The following is a 17,088-nucleotide window of genomic DNA, read 5'->3' on the forward strand; positions in this document are numbered from 1 at the left end:
CTGCTGGTGAGCGCGCCCTGCCCCGCCCGTCCCCAGGCCCCGGCCCCCCGTTCGCCGCGCCCCGGTCCTTACCCGGCTCGTCTGAGGTCGGCAGGGCAGGCAGAGGCTGCTCCCATGGCCTCCGCGTGAGGATTTTTTGTCTCAGACACCGGTGGGCGAGGCAGTGAGCTGGGATCCTGGCAGGGCCAAGTGACTGTGGTCTGGGGCGGGGGACATGCTAGCCAGGCGGCCCCCGTCCAGGGCCCTGTGCTGGCGGCCCCCTGCAGTCGGGCAGCTTTCCCATCCGATGGGAATGTGGGAATGTGAGCTCAGGGGATGGCAGGGAGCACGGAGAGCATTCCCCGGGCGGGCAGCCGCCTGTTTCTGTCCCAATTCATGAAGCAGGAACGTGTCAGGTCAGGATTCCGAACCCGGGCTCAGGTGTCGTTCCTCATGTCCTCGTTCCTCCCGTTTTCTCTGAGTGGCGGCCCTGGACTCCAGTGTGTGTGCGTGTGTGTGTGTGTGTGTGTGTGTGTGTGTGTGTGTGTGTGTGCGCGTGCGCGCGCGCGCACACGTGTGTGTCTGTGTGCGTGTGTGTGTCTCTGTGTGTGTGTTGGGGGTGTTGAACTCCCGTCTGGGTTCCCCCCGGCTCGGCTCGCCGCTCACTGCTGCCCCTCCCCATCCCTCAGGCCTTGGCGGGGCCATCGGCTACGTGCTGGGGGGGCTGGACTGGACCCAGACCTTCTTGGGCTCCTGGTTCCGGACACAGAACGAGGTGCTCTTCTTCTTCGCGGCCATTGTGTTCTCGGTGTCGGTGGCCCTGCACCTGTTCAGCATCGACGAGGAGCACTACGGCCCCCAGCAGGAGCGCAGCGTGGACGCGGCCGAGGCCCCGGCCCCCGGCCCCCGTGCCGGCGCCCTGTTCCCGGACGAGGTGCAGTCGGCACACGAGCTGGCCTTGGACTACCTGGACGCGGGCATCGTGCGCAGCAAGAGCGACTCGGTGCTGCACGTGCCGGACGCTGCGCTGGGCCTGGAGCCCGAGCTGCTCTTCTTGCATGACATCGAACCCTCCATCTTCCACGACGCCTCCTACCCTGGCACTCCCTGCAGCACCAGCCAGGAGCTCGCCCGGGCCCGGCCGCCCCGCCTGCCCCCGCTGCTCTGTGAACCCGCCGGGGAGGACGAGACCCTGCTGGAGAACCACCTGAGCACGACTGGGCTCCCCAACGGAGGCAGCGCCCCACCCCACGGCGGCCTCGGCGGCTGCAGCCGGGTGGACATGAAGCCCACGGCCACGGCGGGCTCCGGGCGTCGGCGTCGGCACATGTTCCGCCGGCAGGCCTCCAGCACCTTCTCCTACTACGGCAAGACCGGGTCCCACCGCTACCGCTACCGGCGCGCCAACGCCGTGGTCCTGATCAAGCCCTCGCGCAGCATGAGCGACCTGTACGACCTGCAGAAGCGGCAGCGGCAGCGCTGCCGCCGCCGCAACCAGAGCGGGGCCACCACGTCCAGCGGGGACACAGAGAGCGAGGAGGGCGAGGGCGAGACCACTGTCCGGCTGCTCTGGCTGTCCATGCTGAAGATGCCCCAGGAGCTGGTGCGGCTCTGCCTCTGCCACCTGCTCACCTGGTTCTCCGTCATTGCTGAGGCTGTGTTCTACACCGACTTCATGGGCCAGGTCATCTTTGAGGGGGACCCCAAGGTGAGCGCCCGGGCACTTGGGAGGGGGGCGGAGCCTGGCTGTGGTGACTGCCTGGTTCCCTGGCGCCCAGCAGGCCGCCCCCAAAGCTGCAGGGGTGCATGGTGGGCTGCCAGCCAGCGTGCGGCCCTGCTGACACGGTCGGGAGTCGTCACGTGCGCCCGAGAGGGCATTCACACTGGGGTCCGCGGCGAGCAAACGGCAGGCTTCGGCAAGTGCCGGAGCGCCAAGGAGCCAGAGGCAGGAAGGCCTGCTCCCGCCGCGTACAGACGCCGTGCACAGAGGGTTAAAGCAGCGATGTGTTGGCTTGTGGCCGGGCCAGCTGGGCCTGGGTCCTAGTCCCCGTGGCGTCAGCTGACTCGCACCTGTGCCCGTGTCGCCCAGAGTCGGGCTGGGAGGTCTGAGATGGTCCCAGCTCAGGCTCAGGCCTTCCCGCCCCACGTGGTCCTTACCATCCTGTACTGTCTGAGCTGCTTCACGTGGCCTCTGGGCTCCAAGAGGGCAGAGGCAGGAGCTGCAAGTCGCATCTGCCAGACACGGGGCAGGAACGAGGCTGGGAGTGGGGTGCAGACGATCTGCCACAGGTCCCGGCCTAGGCCGCGGCTGCTCCTTCCTCCGTGCGGTGCTACCACAGTGCTACACGGCTTGCCTGCAGTCGAGATGTAAATTTCCACGTAAATGACCTCCTTTGCCCAGAGGTACAGCACGCTGTCCCCACCCCCTGAACCCTAGTCTCGTTTCTGGAACAGGCTCCATCCAACTCGACTGCATGGCAGGCCTACAACGCGGGTGTGAAGATGGGCTGCTGGGGCTTGGTCATCTACGCGGCCACCGGTGCGACTTGCTCGGGTAAGCGGCCCCCAGTCAGGTGAGCCGTTTGTCTGGACGTGCTTCATGACTGGAAAGACCGACGGGCGTCCTGCTCTGTGGATGGCGGGCCCTGACCAGACAGGGCCACCCCTCAGGGACAGCAGCGTAGAAATCCACTCATCCTCACCTTGGGAATAAGCCACCTTAGCCTGATACTGGGAACCGGTGTCCTGAGACCCGCCGTGGGCTGTCCTCTGGGCAGGCGCCTGCCCAGGCTCCTCGGGGAGGGGTCTGACCACGGCTCAGGGGGTGGCGGCACTGCAGGAGCTGTGCCCTCAGGCAGGGGGAGGTGAGGCAGGCATCCTGGGCCCTGCCTGAGCGCATACGGTATGTTTGGGCCCTGCCGGAGGTCAGGGTGGCTGGAGGAGACAAGCAGCCTTTCCCTCGGGTCAGCTGTGTCCTGGAGGATAGGGGGTGGGAGTGACAGGCTTCAGTCCCGGGAGCGACATGCTGGCACAGCTTCTGGAAACGAGGCAGAGCTGCAGTTAGGGGTCTCCTGGCTGAGCCTGGGCCGGGCCCCCTGCCTGTGCTCTTACCTGAGGATGACCAAGATAACAGCCAGGGGCAGCGGGCAGCCTTCATGACGGTCATAGTGCTGTTGATGCTTTAATAGAGGACTTCTCGGGAGAGCTGGGTCAGGAAGGGTGAGCAGGAGTCTGTCCTTCCAGACCCAGAGGGGGTGGGTGCTCGTGAGGAAAACCAGCAACAGCTCGGTCTTCGAGGCAGGACCAGGCACAGGGCCCAAGAGGGTGCCGAGTGGGCCTGGACTGGTGGAAGGATCAGGAAGGCCTGACCTTGCAGGGTAGGGAGGCCCCAGGGAGCTGCAGGACAGCACCAGGTCATGGGGTCTGGGACCAAGAGCTCCGCCTTCCTTCTGTGGTGCGGAGCCCCCGGCAGCCGAGTGGGGCACGGTGAGCTGTGGCCCGTTAGGGAGCACCATGTGGTGGCCTGGCGGGCAAAGAAGAGGGGCGGCCACCTGTTCCTGGGCCGGGCTGAGCGCAGCGGTAGAGGGAGGGTAGCGAGTGGGCGGTGCCTGTCAGTCACCGTGGTGGCCTGTCTCTCTGCAGCCCTGCTACAGAAGTACTTGGACAACTACGACCTGAGCATCAGGATCATCTACGTGCTGGGGACGCTGGGCTTCTCCATCGGCACAGCCGTGATGGCCATGTTCGCCAACGTCTACGTGGCCATGATCATGATCAGCACCATGGGCGTCGTCTCCATGAGCATCTCCTACTGCCCCTACGCCCTGCTCGGGCAGTACCACGACATTAAGGAGGTGCGTGGCTGGCAGGGGCGTGGGTAGCTGGTGGGTGAGGTCCTGGGGCAGGGTCAGCAGCTGTGGGCGGCTCTGGGGTTCTCACCAGCCCTGCTGCATGGGACATTCCTGCTCACGTCTTCCCTCGCACTCGCACCCCCGGCCTGTGGCCTACCTGGGGTGGACTTCGTGTGTGTGGTCTAAGGTAGATCAGAACTTTTTGGCTTCCTCGCAAAGGATGGGGATGGCCTTGTGACCCAGTGTCCCCACCCGCACTGCCATGCCGTGATCGTCATAAGTCAGGGGTCGGTCTGGGGGGAATCTCTGTATTCTCTTCCGTGGGTCTGTCTGTCCTTAGACAGGTGATGCTTCAGTGTCTTACGTAGTTTTATAATCTGACCTGAAACCTCGTAGTATAAGTTCTTCAGCTTGGTTCTTCAAGACTGTCTTGGGTATTCTTGACCATTGAAATGTTAGAATAAGCTTCCGGGATTTTTTTTTTTATTGGAAACACATTGATTACATATATCAATTTAGAGAGAGTTCGAAGTTTATAGTATTGAGCCTTTATGATATTCCCTAAGCATGGTGTATTCTATTAATTGTTGTAGTATATTTATAGATTCTTCTGGGCTTTCTGCATACACAATCACATCATCCATGGATAATGAGCTTTATTTCTTGCTTTCCAATTCTTCTTAAAGACAGTACTTATGTTTCTCATTTGTATTTCTTTTTAAATGAATTTATTTATTTTGGGCTGCGTTGGGTCTTCAGAGCTGCACGCAGGCCTTCTCTAGCTGCGGCGAGAGGGGGTTACTCTTTGTTGCAGTCCTTGGGCTTCTCATTGCTGTGGCTTCTCGTCATGGAGCACGGGCTTTGGCGCGCAGGCTTCAGTAGTTGCGGCACGCAGGCTCAGTAGTTGCGGCTCGTGGGCTCTAGAGCGCAGGCTCAGTAGTTGTGGCACACGGGCTTAGTTGCACCACGGCATGTGGGATCTTCCCGGACCAGGGCTCGAACCCGTGTCCTCTGCATTGGCGGGCGGATTCTTAACCACTGTGCCACCAGGGAAGCCCCTCCAGTTCTTTTTTTTCAAACATCTTTATTGGAGTATAATTGCTTTACAATGGTGTGTTAGTTTCTGCTGTATAACAAAGTGAGTCAGCTATACGTAGACTCCAGTTCTTAATAGGTTTAATTTATTTTCCTTACCTTATCGTAATGGCCAGCACCTCCAATACTATATGTTCGCTAGAATTCGGGTGAGGACGGGGACAGGCAGGCTGAGGGGAAGGCAGGTTTTGTGTCCAGGCTTCTGAGCTAGTGTTCAAACCCTGGGAAGGATGATCGACGGCTTGACCCCCCCGGCCCTCACGCCTGTGTCCTCCTCTCTTGCAGTACGTTCACCACAGCCCCGGGAACTCCAAGCGTGGCTTTGGCATAGACTGTGCCATCCTCTCCTGCCAGGTCTATATCTCCCAGATCCTGGTGGCCTCCGCCCTGGGCAGCGTGGTCGATGCGGTCGGGACTGTGCGCGTCATTCCTATGGTGGCCTCTGTGGGCTCTTTCCTGGGCTTCCTGACGGCCACCTTCCTGGTCATCTACCCAGAGGGGTCTGAAGAGGCCAAGGAAGAGCAGAAGGGCCTGTCTTCCCAGGCTCTGGGCGAAGGCGGGAGCAGCGGCATCGAGAAGCCCACGGTCCTGAAGCTGTCCCGGAAGGAGGGCCCGCAGCGGCTCGTGGAGACCGAGTCGATGGTCTGAGCCGCGCCCCATGCACACACATTCCAGGGTGGGCAGGGAGGCGGGGAGGGGCGGGGGACACCGCCCCTGCAGGCTGGCTGCTGTGGCCTTAGCGGCAGCGCAAACCAGAGTGGAGGCTCGGTAGTTGTAGGGTAGCTTTGCGCCACTAGGCAAAAATACCACGTTAATTACTTTTCCCACAATTAAAAAGAATCATTTGAAATCTTTTTTTTTTAATTGAAAAGGATCTTTTAATTTCAACTTTGTCTTTTACTCTGCAGGTATATTATTCTGCATGGTTTAAAAGTATAAACCAGATTTACAACATAGACCATAAGTGATTTAGAAAAAAATAAGAATTTTGCATTTCTAAAGTTATAATTGAAAACAAAAAATATCTGATGTATTTTGCTATATCTTATCTGAATTCTTCAGATAGCAGTCATGTAGTCAGTGACTAAAACATCTTTATCGAATTTTTTTCCCTGTGGATGCCTGCAGGTGTTTGGACGTTCAGTCAGATCTCATCACATTTTGTTGGTGCTACAGCTATTGGAGAGTATTTTTCTCTATGATTACTTTAGGAAAAAAAATTTTTTTTTCTTCTTTTTTTTTTTTTCCCCGAAACTGTGGTTTTCTTGGAAGAACAGCATCTATCTCCTGTTTTCCTCAGAGTCTGCCGCATTGTGCCCGGGCAGCGCTGTTCGTGGGCGGCGGGCAGCAGTAGTAGTGACACCAAAGCCAGGAGGAGGCAAGGCCCCCGGGTTCTCGTGGGGTGACCAGGGCAATTCACAAGGGCCAATTCCAGACACCCCGCCCAGCGGGCTGGGATGGGCTGCCAGCGCCGGGGTAGCCCTTGAACTAGCAGACCTGCCCCTGCCTGCGGGCCTACCTGTGTGTGGCTGCCCGTGCTCAGCCCTCCTGCCCGTCGTCCTGTCCGAAGCTCCCTGGAGAGGCTGTGATTCTTGTGTTGCACTTTGATTTGTCTGTAAACCATTTGTGCGGGAAATCCCGAGGGCAGAGCTCCCGGTGTGGCTCTGCCTCTGGCGCCCCACCACCAGGCCCACACGCCGGACACTCTGCACCCTTCTGACCTCTGCGCCTGCTCACCCCGCTGGCCACTGGAATCGGAGCCACCTCACGGTGAAGAAGTGGGTCTTGGGACAGAAGGAAGGTCCAGTCCACGGGTCAACTCGGCGCGGTGTTTCTGGTTTCGGTGGAGAACCAAACTCGGGCCCCGGGGGAGCTCGGTCGTCACATGCTGCAGCTGTTTGGAAATGCTTTTCAAACCACACTCTCTTTATAACTAAGCAGTTCCTGCTTTTCTTCTTTGGAACGGTCAGTCTAGGTTTACTGATCTCAGGAGAAAGAAGGGAGGCCTCCCGCCCATTACCCGGATAAAGTGAGAGAGGATTGTAATACTTCGCTGCCTCAAGTTGATGTTTTTTTAAATAAAGTACTTTAAAATGCATGAGAATCATGCTGCAATATGATCATTCTAAAGCAAACATATATTTCAAGATGAAATTAAGCAGTTTTTAAATAAACTACTTGAATTTTCTGTGTGTTGAAAGGAATAGCGGTATTTAATGTATTTGACCAGCCTCTGGTCTTGCCCCATCTCTCCGTTGCTGGTGGCACTTTGTAGGTTGTGGTTTGTGCCCAAGGAGCAGCGGTGCCTGTCCATGTCGGACGTGTCCACAGGCCACGTGTCCTCCCTCAGAAGCCCAGGATCACAGAGAACCGACCAGAAGATGGGAGTGTTTTCGATGGCATCATAGCTGGAGCATGACCTTGGGAATCTCGTGCTTGGATGGGAAAGTCCTTCCCACCACTGGAGGCCCTCTCGGTGTTCCTGAGGCCCCCACTGACCCACTGGCCATCCGGTGTGTGCTTTTCAACACCCTCCCCCTCGCCTCCCGCTCCCCGCAACCAAGCGGGTGCCCCCAGCAGGTCACTTACATGCAATTCAGTGACCTTCATAGCTTTCGGATGGTAGGTCCTCCTGCTGTGATTCGATCGCAGCCTGCGTTTAGCTGCTCCTCGAGGGTTCTCCTGGCAGCTAGAAAACAGGGAGGCCGGAGAGCATAGACTATATGGGGATGGTGGCGGGGATGGTGGGGAGAGGGCCACCCCTCGTGGGCCCGCCCCTATCCACAGCCAGCGCTCCCTTCCAGACCCAGGGCCCTCAGGGCCCGGCTGGGGTTTGATTTATAGGAGCAAGAGGGGCTTGTGGCGAGACCACCACCTGGAAAGCGTGTTGACCCTGGAGATCCCAGCCTTAAACTTGATCGTGATCTGCACCAGCGAAGACATCAAAGGACATTTGTTGAAGTCACTGTTAGGACAAGAACCACGCTGGAAAGTGCTTGTGATAAAGGCCCGCAGGGAAGGGCGTGGCCGCTGCTGGCGGCTCCGGGCAGAAGCGAGTGTCCTTCCATCGAGCTTTACAGATTTCAAAGCCTCTGGCTGTTTGGGACCAAAGTGTGTCTTACTGTGTTGGTCTGGGAGGGCAGGTGCCTTGCCGTCTGGATCGGGGGCAGCCATGGAGCCGGCCCGCAGCACTGCCCTCCCGGCCCCTCACCTGGGAGCGAGCAGGCACCATCCTTGCAGTGAGGTTATTCCCAGGTCGCACTGACTTGAAGCTCTGTCGTCACCTTGTGTCTTAAGAGAAGCCGAGAGGCAGGGCGGGCGGGCTGCCTGCACGCGGTGGTTGCCGCCCATGGCTCAGGGCTGTGTGCTTCCTATCGCTGTACCTCAGGGCAACGTGGGGCGACTGCCCCAGAGCGGTCCTCTGTGGCCTGCTAACTCGAAAGGTACTCTGTCTGGTGTTCCGGCCAAGGGGACTGGTCAGGCTGTGACCAGTGGGCTGTGACAACCCCTGGGTAGGCTGGCCGGGTGGCTGATGCTGGAGATGACCCTGGAGTTGGCCTTGTGGGCCCCGGGGGTCTGCGGGCACCCGCTCAGGGCCCGGTGTCCCTGAGCAGAGGGCTTGGCAGGGATTTGGTTGGTCGCCGTGTCATATAAATGGACTTACTACCAAAACAGGGTAACATAGGTCTGGTTTGCACCCCTGGTTCCCTATAAAAGTCCGCTGAGTGGAGAATCAAATCGATGCCCCAGACACGCGGCGGGGTCTGCCCGTGCGGGAGCGCCCCCCCGTGGGGAGGCTCGAGGGGCCATCGAGGTCGGCCAGGTGGGACCTGGTCCCTGTTCTGTCGGCAGGGTCAGCACTACGATGTTCCCCGGGTGGCTGGAGGGCCCCTGAGGTGGGGGGACCAGCAGTGTCCCCCAGAGGGAGGCAGGACGGCTGGGTCGTTGGCTCCAAATAGTCCTCGGGTGTGTTTTCTTAAAGGCTCGAGTGTGTGGAGACGTAGATCTCTGGCCCCCCAGAACCCCAAGGTGGAGCCTCTGAGAGGCTGCAGGGGCAGGAGTGGCTGGTAGAGCTTGTGGGGAAGGGCCGTCCTCTCTGTCCAGCCTTCGCCTTCCGGGCACCACAGGCCCCTGTAGCCTGAGCTGAAAAAACGCTCCGGGAGGTGCCAGCCGATCGATCCCTTGTGCAGCTGAGGGCGTGCAGCAGCCGGTGACAGGGACAGCTGCGCAGAGCAAGGCTGTCAGACACCAGATTCTCTGGACATGAGCCACCTTCGAGCTGTTGGGCTTCCACCCGGGCTTCTGTCCACCTTTGGCTGCCCCGGCTGTGAGCACAGGCACCCCTGTGAGGGGCCTCCTGGGAAGGCTGCTGCCAGAAACGGACGTGCCCGACTCTCCGTGTTCCATCCACAGGCGGCTGCTTCTAGGACACACCATCCATCTCCTACCCGCTTCCGGGCCTGGGGCCTCAGGCCTGCCTGACAGGGCTAACGCGAGGGTCCACCCCCGAGCGTTCCTGGGGCTCAGCTGTCAGCGGACTGGTGTCGATTCATCGCGGCTCTTGGGCACCCGGTATGTTTGGGGGCTGTTGTCATTACCTCCTCGTGGGGAGCCGCCCACCGCCGTCCTGGCCCCTTGGCCAGCCCATCCTCGGGAGTGGCCGCCTCCACTGGGCCTCCACCGAGCTGAGTGCCCACCTTGCCCTCTTGCCCTACCCCGGGCTGCCAGGGGCACAGCTCCACGTGCTGTGGACCGAGACTGTCTCTCGGTGGCGGAATGACCCAATTGGAAATGCCTCCTGCTGCCAGAGAAACTCCCCAGGCATCTCGGAACAAAACTTACTTAGTTCCATTGTGAACTGGCCACAGGACAACTTTTTTTTTATCAACTTAATTAAGTTGGAGCGCTATAATAGCTCTTGCTGATTTTAGCAGTGATATAAGTGTGTGTTAAACACATAACGTTTTATGAGGAAAAGGGATTATAAAGAAAAGTAATATCGCACATCACTTAATTTTTTTATTAGGTGGGCACAAGCGGCCTGGTGTTTATGTGTCTTGATGCAGAGCCCTAGGTCTCGGGGCTTCTTTCCGGTAGATGTGGCTGCATGGCACTCTCTGCCCCATCCCTGTGCATAAGGTCCTGTCTGTGTGACACGCTCACTTTCCGATGTAGACCAAGCTCTCCCTATGTCTGTTTCGCTCTGTCACTCTGTGGTTGAAACTTAATAAACCTTTCCCTGCCAGGTGACAGCGTGGGTGTGTCTGTGTCACTTCTCCAGAACCCCTCCCTCTGCCTTCCTGTGGCTGGGCTGTGGACCCAGGCCCGCCCCCTGCCCTCCTGGAACCTGGGTGGGTCCATTGTGGAGAGGACAGAGATGCCCCGCTCTGACCAAGGGCTGCCAGTGGGTGTGGACTAGGTAAGGGCTCCTGAAGTGTCCCCAGAGGCTCTCCCAGCCCCAAACCTGGGGGCCCGTGTCAGAACTCCCAGGCCCTCCAGGGCACCTGCCAGAGGTGAGGGGGTTGGGTGGGTGGGTGGGGGTCTCAGCTCGGCCCACCTCACCTGGCTCAGGTGGGCTTCAGGCTGAGCCAGCTGGGGGTGATAACCACCCAGCATGCTGGTGACCTGACAACAGCCCTTTCAGGCCAGACCCCGAGCTTGGGGCCCCAGGCCAGGTGTGGGCAAATGTCTGGCAGCCCTTCCTTGCCAAGGCCTGTCCTGGTGGGTGGGTAATGGGGTCCTGACGGCTGGTAAGAGAGCCTTCCAGGGAAGGGTGTAAAACTCAGGAACGGCCCTGGTTACCACCAGCCAGCCAGGGAGCGGCTGAGCTGCCATCAGGCATGGGGTGTGTGCCACACGGACTGGGTGGGACCCTGGGCAGCTGCAAGCCACCCTGCACTTGGCAACAGGAGAAAGGAAGGGGGAGGGGCCCGCTCAAGGTCACGCAGCCGGTGAGAGATGAACGCAGGATGGGTTGATTTGTCCCGAGGCTGCTGACCTGCAGTGGGCCGCAGGCTGACTCTGAGTTGGGGCACTGGGGAGGCTGCCTGGGGATGTCGGAGGGGCGAAGGGGCCGGCTCGGACCCTCGGCGGGGAGGGGTTGGGGGCGAGATCACCACGGGGTCCCGGGGTTGCGCCTGGGCATCAGGAGGATGGAAACTGGGAGGCCCTGGCCCTGCGCTTGTGCCCCGAGCGCCCCCGCGGGCAGAACCTGGCCACACCTCCCTGCCGTGGGGACCAAGGGGGTCGTGCCTCCCTGTCGTGGGGACTGAAGGGTCCGCGCGTTGCCCCTCCTGCCGCTGTGCAGGCAGCGAGAGGCGGGCCCTCCCCGTGGGGAGGAGCTTGGAGCCAGGGGCCCCGCCCTCATCCTCTTCCCGGCTAAGCGAGCGCGCAGCGGCCCCTGGTGTCCGTCCAGCCCCTGCCCAGGATGCGCAAAGCCCGCGACACCTGGCGCGGGGCGGAGGTGCGGGGCCGCCACGCCTCACCTGGCGCAGGTGCAGTCACCCGCCAGGGGAGGCCACTCCAGACCGCTGGCTGGAGGACGCACACACACGGGCGGTAGATAACGGAAAAGCAGTGCCCCAGACCCCGTCCAACTCGCACGCCTCCACATCTGTCCCACATGTGCTAAAGCAGAAACAATCTTTTTAACAAAAATTGGACCACACTATGTAGAGTTTGCAATGTACGTTTTTTTGTTTCGCAAAATAGTTGATCATCTTTCCTTATTAGCACATATTGGTCTACTACATTGTTTTAACAGTATGAACAGAGGTTTTTGTTTGGAGTGTTTGTTTCATTTTTATCGGAAAATCAGAAAAAAAGTTGTATTTATGTCTATTTACCTTATCTATTTTCTGTCTAACCTGTCTGTCTATACCTCATCTATCATTCTAAAAACTCACTAATTTGTGTTTCTGGGACGTATGCTTTAGGATTTTCCTGGGAGTGGGAGAAGAAAAATTTATTATTGAAGAGTTGAATTCTTAGAAATCTCCCATTTGGCTTCAAACTCAGTCTAGAGGACACATTGGCTTTAATTATAAAGCTTTTATATGCTTCCCATTTGCACAGTTCTTTTACATCATTCTGTTATGTGCTTGATTCTGCCAACAAAATGGAGTGACTTATAATTTTTAGATCAGGAAACTGAGCTCTGAGATACCAGAAGGTGGACACACAGTGTCTTTTCCAGGCCCTTAGAAATGATAGAAAACACACATACGCACTCTCAAAGACAAGAGTAGGACTCTTCCCAGGGTCCTGGAAGGGTGGAGAGCAGCAGGACGCTGAAGAAGGAGACCCAGCCTGAAGGACCACAGAGGACTTTTGCCAAGTGGGGTGGCGGCAACTAGCATATCCACCACACGCCCTCCTGGCGGTAGGTGACAGATCCAGAGTGACACCGTTCCCGGCACAGCTGCTGCAATGCACATAGGAGACTTCGGACTCGGCTGGGTCTGCATGGCACAAAGTGAGTAGACCTTTGGCGTCATCTCGTTAATCTGAGCACTGAGCATCAGGAAAGTGTATAATTCAGGATTAATCATGATTTGCCTCCTTTTTCTCTTTGATTTCAACTTTTCTTTTTTCTTTACAAATTAGCTTTCTTGAGGTATAATTTACAGGCAATAAAATTGACCAATTTTTAAAAAATTTATTTATTTTACTTATTTATTTTTGACTGTGTTGGGTCTTCATTGCTGTGTGTGGACTTTCTCTGGTTGCGGCGAGCGGGGGTTACTCTTTGTTGCGGTGTGCGGGCTCCTCACTGCGGTGGCTTCTCCTGTTGCGGAGCACGGGCTCTAGGCGCGCGGGCTTCAGTAGTCGTGGCTCGTGGGCTCTAGAGCGCAGGCTCAGTAGTTGTGGCGCACGGGCTCAGTTGCTCCGCGGCATGTGGGGTCTTCCCAGACCAGGGTTCGAACCCGTGCCCCATGCATTGGCAGGCGGATTCTTAACCACTGCGCCTGCAGGGAAGCCCCAAAATTGACCAATTTTAAGTGTGCCGTATGATAAGTTCTGATAAACGTGTAGAGGGTGTAACCAGCACTGCAAGCATGATATAGTGCTTCAAAAAGTCGAACACACGTCGGGTTAAGATGCAGCCCGACAATTCCACTCCTAGGGCTATACCCAGGCGAAAGAAGACACGTGTTCACGTAAAAACTTCTGTACACATGTTCACGGCAGCATATTTTGTCCCCCCAAGAAGTTCCCTTGTGCTCCTCTGTAGGCGTTCCCTTCTCCCACCTCCTATGCATGACAGTCACTCGTTTGCTTTTGGTCATTGTAGTTTTTGCCTTTTCTTGAGTCTCTTATAAATGGAATATAGTAGTATGCAATATTTTGTGATTGGTTTCCCTTATTTAGCATAATTTTTTTTTTGACTTTATTTTTGGCTGCGTTGGGTCTTCATTGCTGTGCGCGGGCTTTCTCTAGTTGCGGCGAGCGGGGGCTACTCTTCGTTGCAGTGCGGGAGCTTCTCATCGTGGTGGCTTTTCTTCTTGTGGAGCACGGGCTCTAGGTGCGTGGGCTTCAGTAGTTGCGGCACTCGGGCTCAGTAGTTGTGGCGCACAGGCTTAGTTGCTCTGCGGCATGTGGGATCTTCCCGGACCAGGGCTCGAACCCGTGTCCCCTGCATTGGCAGGCAGATTCTTAACCATTGTGCCACCAGGGAAGTCCCTAGCGTAAATAGTTGAGATGCATCCATATTATTGCAGGCACCACGAGCTTGTTCCCTCTTATTGCTGAGTAGTATTCCATGAAATGAATGTACTGCAATTTGTTTATCCATTCAACAGTTGATGGACGTTTGGATTGTTTCTAGTTTTGGGTTATTATGAATAAAACTGCTGGGGGGCTTCCCTGGTGGCGCACTGGTTGAGAGTCCGCCTGACGATGCAGGGGACCCGGGTTCGTGCCCCGGTCTGGGAGGATCCCACATGCCGCGGAGCGGCTGGGCCCGTGAGCCATGGCCGCTGAGCCTGCGCGTCCGGAGCCTGTGCTCCGCAACGGGAGAGGCCACAGCAGCGAGAGGCCCGCGTACCGCAAAACAAAAACAAAAACAAAACTGCTGGGAACATTTGAGTAGGAGACTTGTGTGTATAGTAATGAAATGTACATTTTCATTTCTCTTCGATAAATACCTGAGAGGGATTGGTGAGTCAAACGACCAGCTGGTGAGTATGTATATTTTTAACTTTATAAAAACTGCCAAACTCTTTTCTGATGAGTTTGAGAATGGGCTGTACCATTTTGCGTTCCCACGGTCAAACGAACGAGGGCTCTGGTCTCTGCACATCCTTGTCAGCATCCTAGTCAGCGTAGTTTAAAAAATTTTAGCCGTTCTATGGGTGGTGGAATGGTGTCCCATTGTGGTTTTAATCTGCATTTCCTTAGATGTTAAGCATCTTTTCCTGTGTTTGCAATTTGTATATCTTTCGTGAAATGTCTAACCTAGTTTTTTTGCCCTGTTTTTTAGTTGGTTTGTTTTCCTTGTTGAGTTTTACGGATACAAGTCTTTTATCAGATATATTTTGTAAATATTTTCTCCCAATCTGTGAGAGAAAGCAGTCTGCCTTGTTCCTGATTGCACAGTGAGAACATTCGGTCTTCACCAGTAAGTACAGCGTTTGCTGTGGGGTTTTGGTAGCCGCTCTTTACCCAGTAAGTACAGCGTTTGCTGTGGGTTTTTGGTAGCCGCTCTTTACCCAGTAAGTACAGCGTTTGCTGCGGGTTTTGGTAGCCGCTCTTCACCCAGTTGAAGAAGTTTCTTTCTATTCCTAGTTTCCTGAGAATTCTTAACATGAATGGATGTTGAATTATGTCAAATACTCTTTCTGAATCTGTTGAGATGAACTTGTGTTTTCTCTTTTTGCATTTGTTAAGATGGTGAATGACATCAATTGGTCTTGAATATTAAACCAACTTTGCATTCCTGCGATGAATTCCACTTGATCATAAGGTAATGTCCTCTTTATGTATTGCTAGATTTGGTTTTCTGAACTGTTTGTAAAGATTTTAATGTTTATGAGGGAAATTAGTCTGTATTTTTTTTCTTTGTAATGTCTTGTCTGGTTTTGGTAGCAAGGTAATGTTAGTCTCATAAATGAGATAGGAAGCATTCAACTCCTCTTCTGTTTTTATGAAAAATATTATCGTAGAATTTGTGTTATTTATTCCTTATATATTTGGAAGAATTCATCGGTGAGTTCTTTATGTCATTTTCTTCCTGTGAAGGTTTTAAATTATGGGTTAAATAACTTTATTGTAACTAAGCCTACTCAGTTATCTATTTCTTCTTAAATGAGCTTTGGTTGTTTATATCTTTCACAAAAATTTTCCATTCCGTCTAAGTTGTCAAATTTATTGGTATCAAATTCAAAATATTCCCTAATTCTTTTTTAACAGCCGTAAAATCTGTAGTCTTGTTTTTTAAGTGAGGTAAATTTACAGACAGTGACACGCACAGATGCAAGTGTGCAATTCCATGAGCGTTTTGACAAATACCTACACCTGAGTAACTAACACTCGATCTGCATGGAATAATTCCTTCATTCCAGAGAGTTCTCTCTTGATGCCTTCCAGCTCAATCCCCCACACACCCCGTACCACAGGCAACCACTGATTATGAATTCGGTCACCGTGGACGGCTTTTGTCCATTTTGAACTTCTGTAAATGGAAACGGTTCGTAGCCTTTGTGTCTGCTTTTGCTCAGCGTGTCTTTGAGAGTCATACACGTTGCTGTTTAGTTCCTTTTTACTGCTGTATAGAATTCCATTGCGAGGATATATCACATCCATTTTCCAGTTGATGGGTGTTTCCATTTTAGGGCTGTTACAGATAAAGATGCTATGGACATTCTCATAAGAGTGTCTCTGTAGACATATGTTTTCATTTCTCTTGGGTTAAAAAAACTAAGTGTGGTATTGTGGAGTTGCAGGGTAGGTATGTGTCTAAAGGAAACTGACAAACAGCTCTCCCAAAGTGGTTATGCTGTTTTTATCCAGCAGCGTATGAGAGTTCCATTTATTTGCTCAATAGCCTCATCTTTATTTGCTATTGTGAATGTTTAATATTAGCCATTCTAACGAGCACCAAGTGGTATTTCAGTGTGGTTTCATATGTATTCCCCTGATGACTAATGACTTCAAGCATCTTTTCAACCTGGCCAACCATATAGCTTCATTAGTGAAGTATCTTCTGCCTATTTTTTAGTTGTCTTCTTATTGATTTGTAGGAGCTCTTTATATATTCTGGATACAAGTCTTTGTCAGATGTAGCACTGTCAATATTTTCTCCCAATCTGTGGTTTCTCTTTTCACCACATTAATGGTGTATTTTGATGAATCCAATATATTAATTTTTTCTTTTGTATTTAGCACTTTTTGTATCATTTCTAAGAAATCTTTGTCTACACCAAGGTTCCAGAGATATTCTCCTATGCTTGCTTCTAGAGCTTTATAGCTTTACATTTAGGTGAACCACCTTGAATTAAATTTTGTGTAGTGAGATAAGGGTTGTACAGTGAGATAAGGGTTGAGTTTTTTCCTCTTTTCCACTAATTGCAGCACTGTTTTTTTTTTTTTTAAAAGACTTTCCTTAGTGAATTGTCTTGAAATTTTTGTTGAATATCACCTATCTGTACACTTATGTGTCTAGGCCCTACATTTTGTTCCATTGATGTGTTTATCCTGAGTCTTAATTACTGTATCTTACAGTAAAGCTTTAAATCACATAGTGTGAGTCCTCTGGCTTTGATCTTCTTTTTAAGGGTTATCGTGACTATTCTACTTTGCATTTCCAAATATATCCATATATCTATATCGATATTGTACAAGATGTTAGTTCTCTCCAAGTTGACCCAGTAGATTCCATTTAATCCCAATCCCAAGTCCCAACACAACTTTAATAAATATATATTGACAACTATATCTATTTTAAAGTTGTGTTGGGATTTGGATTGGGATTAAATGGAATCTGTTGGGTCGACTTGGAGAGAACTGACATCTTTACAATATTTAACCGTCCAGTCCATTAACATGGTGTATCTTTTCATTTATTTAGGTCTTTTAAAATTTCTCTCAGCAATGTTTTTTTTTTTTTTTTTTTTTTGCGGTACGCGGGCCTCTCACTGTTGTGGCCTCTCCCGTTGCGGAGCAT

The 17,088-nt window shown here is 53.8% G+C and overlaps 1 protein-coding gene across 3 annotated transcripts in view; it reads left to right on the top strand.

Moving 5' to 3' along the window:
- SLC45A4 (solute carrier family 45 member 4) overlaps positions 1–9,850 on the top strand; it is a 36,489-nt gene extending 26,639 nt beyond the window's left edge. For 2 of the 3 annotated variants that reach the window (XM_029222855.1, XM_029222856.1), the window contains 4 exons: positions 669–1,687; positions 2,434–2,533; positions 3,622–3,833; positions 5,211–6,291. In XM_029222855.1, coding sequence (XP_029078688.1) covers positions 669–1,687; positions 2,434–2,533; positions 3,622–3,833; positions 5,211–5,573 — 1,694 coding nt within the window. In that variant the 3' untranslated portion in view covers positions 5,574–6,291. Of the gene's footprint in view, positions 1–668; positions 1,688–2,433; positions 2,534–3,621; positions 3,834–5,210; positions 6,292–9,338 lie in introns of those variants that run through there. The other variant, XM_029222857.1, reaches the window with a different exon arrangement.
- The last annotated feature ends 7,238 nt before the right edge of the window (positions 9,851–17,088 follow it).

Source organism: Monodon monoceros, unplaced genomic scaffold, assembly GCF_005190385.1.
Source record: "Monodon monoceros isolate NGI ecotype Baffin Bay Population unplaced genomic scaffold, NGI_Narwhal_1 Super_Scaffold_14, whole genome shotgun sequence".
Lineage (NCBI taxonomy): Eukaryota > Metazoa > Chordata > Mammalia > Artiodactyla > Monodontidae > Monodon > Monodon monoceros.